Genomic DNA, 2,447 nt, shown 5'->3' on the forward strand with positions numbered 1-2,447 from the left:
ATCATCCTCGCTAACCCCCATCATCCTCGCTATCCGCCATCATCCTCGCTAACCCCCATCATCCTCGCTAACCCCCATCATCCTCGCTATCCGCCATCATCCTCGCTAACCCCCATCATCCTCGCTAACCCCCATCATCCTCGCTATCCGCCATCATCCTCGCTAACCCCCATCATCCGCGCTAACCCCCATCATCCTCGCTAACCCTCACCATCCTTGCTAACCGCCATCATCCTCGCTATCCACCATAATCCTCGCTAACCTCCATCATCCTCGCTATCCGCCATCATCCTCGCTATCCACCATCATCCTCGCTAACCTCCATCATCCTCGCTAACCGCCATCATCTTCGCTAACCGCCATCATCCTCGCTAACCGCCATCATCCTCGCTAACCGCCATCATCCTCGCTAACCGCCATCATCCTCGTTAACCTCCACCATCCTGGCTAACCGCCATCAAGGTTAGTTAACCACACTCAGACAAAACAACGGGATGGCAGCCAAAGTTAGGACGATAGAAGCGAAGCCAAGTGTTTTTGCTTTCACTTGAATGTGATTAAACAGCCCAAAGTTCCATAAAAACGTAGAAAATAACTTGAAAACAGGAAGCGGAGAGCAGCGGCTGCAAAAGGCGCCAGCGTCCACTCAGCCGCGCATGTGCTAACCGCCATCATCCTCGCTAACCGTCATCATCCTTGCTAACATCATCATCCTCATCCTAAAATGAGCCCAGTGGCATTTCTGAGCTAGATTTTAATATTTTTTTCAGCCTTAGGCATTGTAATAAACCAAATCAGCGTCCAAAGTTCAGAAAAATAGGACCGCTGTTATTACTCAGCTTGGAGCTGTGCGCATTGATCCAGCTGCAGCTTTTGCAAGCCGCTAAAACGGGTCTGCCTTCTATAACCTTGCCACATGCAGGCTTGTTTGAAACCTGAAGCAACATTAAGGTGGAGCAGGAGAGGAAGAGTTTACCATGTCATCATCCTCTGCATCGGCATCCTGGAACAAGGTACGCGTCACATTCCTGGTAGCCATTTCCTGTCCAGAGAGGAAAGGTTCAGTGTGAGAAACTCAAACCCAAAGGAAGCCAAACCGAGCCAAAGTTCTGACCTCTCCTCCGGCGCTGATCAGGGTGGTCTGCAGCAGGTCTCCGGTTCCCCAGGAGGCCTGGCTCTTCCAGACCAGGTGGTTGGGGGGGTTGTGGGTTCCCCCACCAGAGGCAGCCCAGACCTGCAGAGTTTGGGACTGAGTTACTGACCCGTTTGGTTCTGACTCACCAGAACGGAGCCAACGAGCAGCGAGGCGGACTCACCGTCACTGAGGCTCCAGCCTTCAGGGTGAACTTGCTGGGAAACTTATAGACGATGGGAGTGGAGCTTCCAACTTGTCTCTTCAGCTCCCAGTTGCCCAGAGACTGGTCCTGTAGGATCCAGAACAAAAGGAGAACAGAACTAAGGAGACAGGTCAACACCTTTGACCCTCACTGATCCGATCTTTTGAAAAAAGGGGAGAGAATCACAAAGTTCTGACATTTTGGCTTAAACTGAAAGTATGGTTCTTGGGTTGTGCTTCCAGAACCAGACACCATTGTAGATGACCGAGGCCATCAGTCACCATTCTGACTATTTTTCACCAATGAAAAGTGAAAAATTGTCACTTTTCATTTTTTAAGGAAATTTCTCTGTCTGTGGACCCGCCTCCCCGACCCAATGTATACGCATGGAAGGTTACCTCATCAGCCTTGTTGCTCAGACGGATGTACTTCCCGTCCAGGTCCACTTCGTCCACTGTGATGCGTCCGCTGGCAGAGGCCTGCTGGCTGATGCGGGTCTTTGTCACAGTACCACCCACCATGCTGGAGGTCTCACTGTCGTCGTCCCGGCGCCGCTTCTTGCTGGCGCTGGATGAGGTGCGGCTGCTGGAAGCCACGGCGGAACCAAAAGAGGGGAGCAGGCGGCTGGTGTGGCTTGATCCGGAGGTCCGAGTCACCGTCACCTTGGAGGACGAGGGACTGGGGGACAGACGGAGCCTGGGGGACAGAGGGACACCGTGAACACCCCAGGTTCTAACCAGCCTAACGACTTCTGATGGTTGGACGCAGAACTTCCGACCTAGAAACATTCTCAGACTGAGCCTCCCACAGTACAAGGTCAGGTTTCCCCAGTCCAACTGGTTTAGAGGGAATGGTTCCCCCAGTCAAACCAGAGCAGAGGGATTAGTCCAACCAGTTCAGAGGGACAGATTCCCCCAGTCAAACCAGAACAGAGGGACCAGTCCCCCCGGTCCAACCAGTTCAGAAGGACTGATTCCCCCAGTCAAACCAGTACAGAGGGACCAGTCCAACCAGTTCAGAGGGACCGGTTCCCCCAGTCAAACCAATACAGAGGGACCAGTCCCCCCGGTCCAACCAGTTCAGAAGGACCGATTCCCCCAGTCAAACCAG

The 2,447-nt window shown here is 53.1% G+C and overlaps 1 protein-coding gene across 2 annotated transcripts in view; it reads right to left on the reverse strand.

The window, feature by feature from the left end:
* The window catches only part of lmna (lamin A/C), a 36,363-nt gene that overhangs the window by 2,610 nt on the left and 31,306 nt on the right, over positions 1–2,447 (reverse strand). For both annotated transcript variants that reach the window (XM_015403956.1, XM_015403957.1), the window contains 4 exons: positions 1,736–2,033; positions 1,317–1,424; positions 1,115–1,234; positions 977–1,042 (listed from right to left, as the gene is read on the reverse strand). In XM_015403956.1, coding sequence (XP_015259442.1) covers positions 977–1,042; positions 1,115–1,234; positions 1,317–1,424; positions 1,736–2,033 — 592 coding nt within the window. The remainder of the gene's footprint in view (positions 1–976; positions 1,043–1,114; positions 1,235–1,316; positions 1,425–1,735; positions 2,034–2,447) is intronic.

This window comes from Cyprinodon variegatus, unplaced genomic scaffold (assembly GCF_000732505.1).
Source record: "Cyprinodon variegatus isolate N-32 unplaced genomic scaffold, C_variegatus-1.0 Scaffold1600, whole genome shotgun sequence".
In the NCBI taxonomy this organism is placed as follows: domain Eukaryota; kingdom Metazoa; phylum Chordata; class Actinopteri; order Cyprinodontiformes; family Cyprinodontidae; genus Cyprinodon; species Cyprinodon variegatus.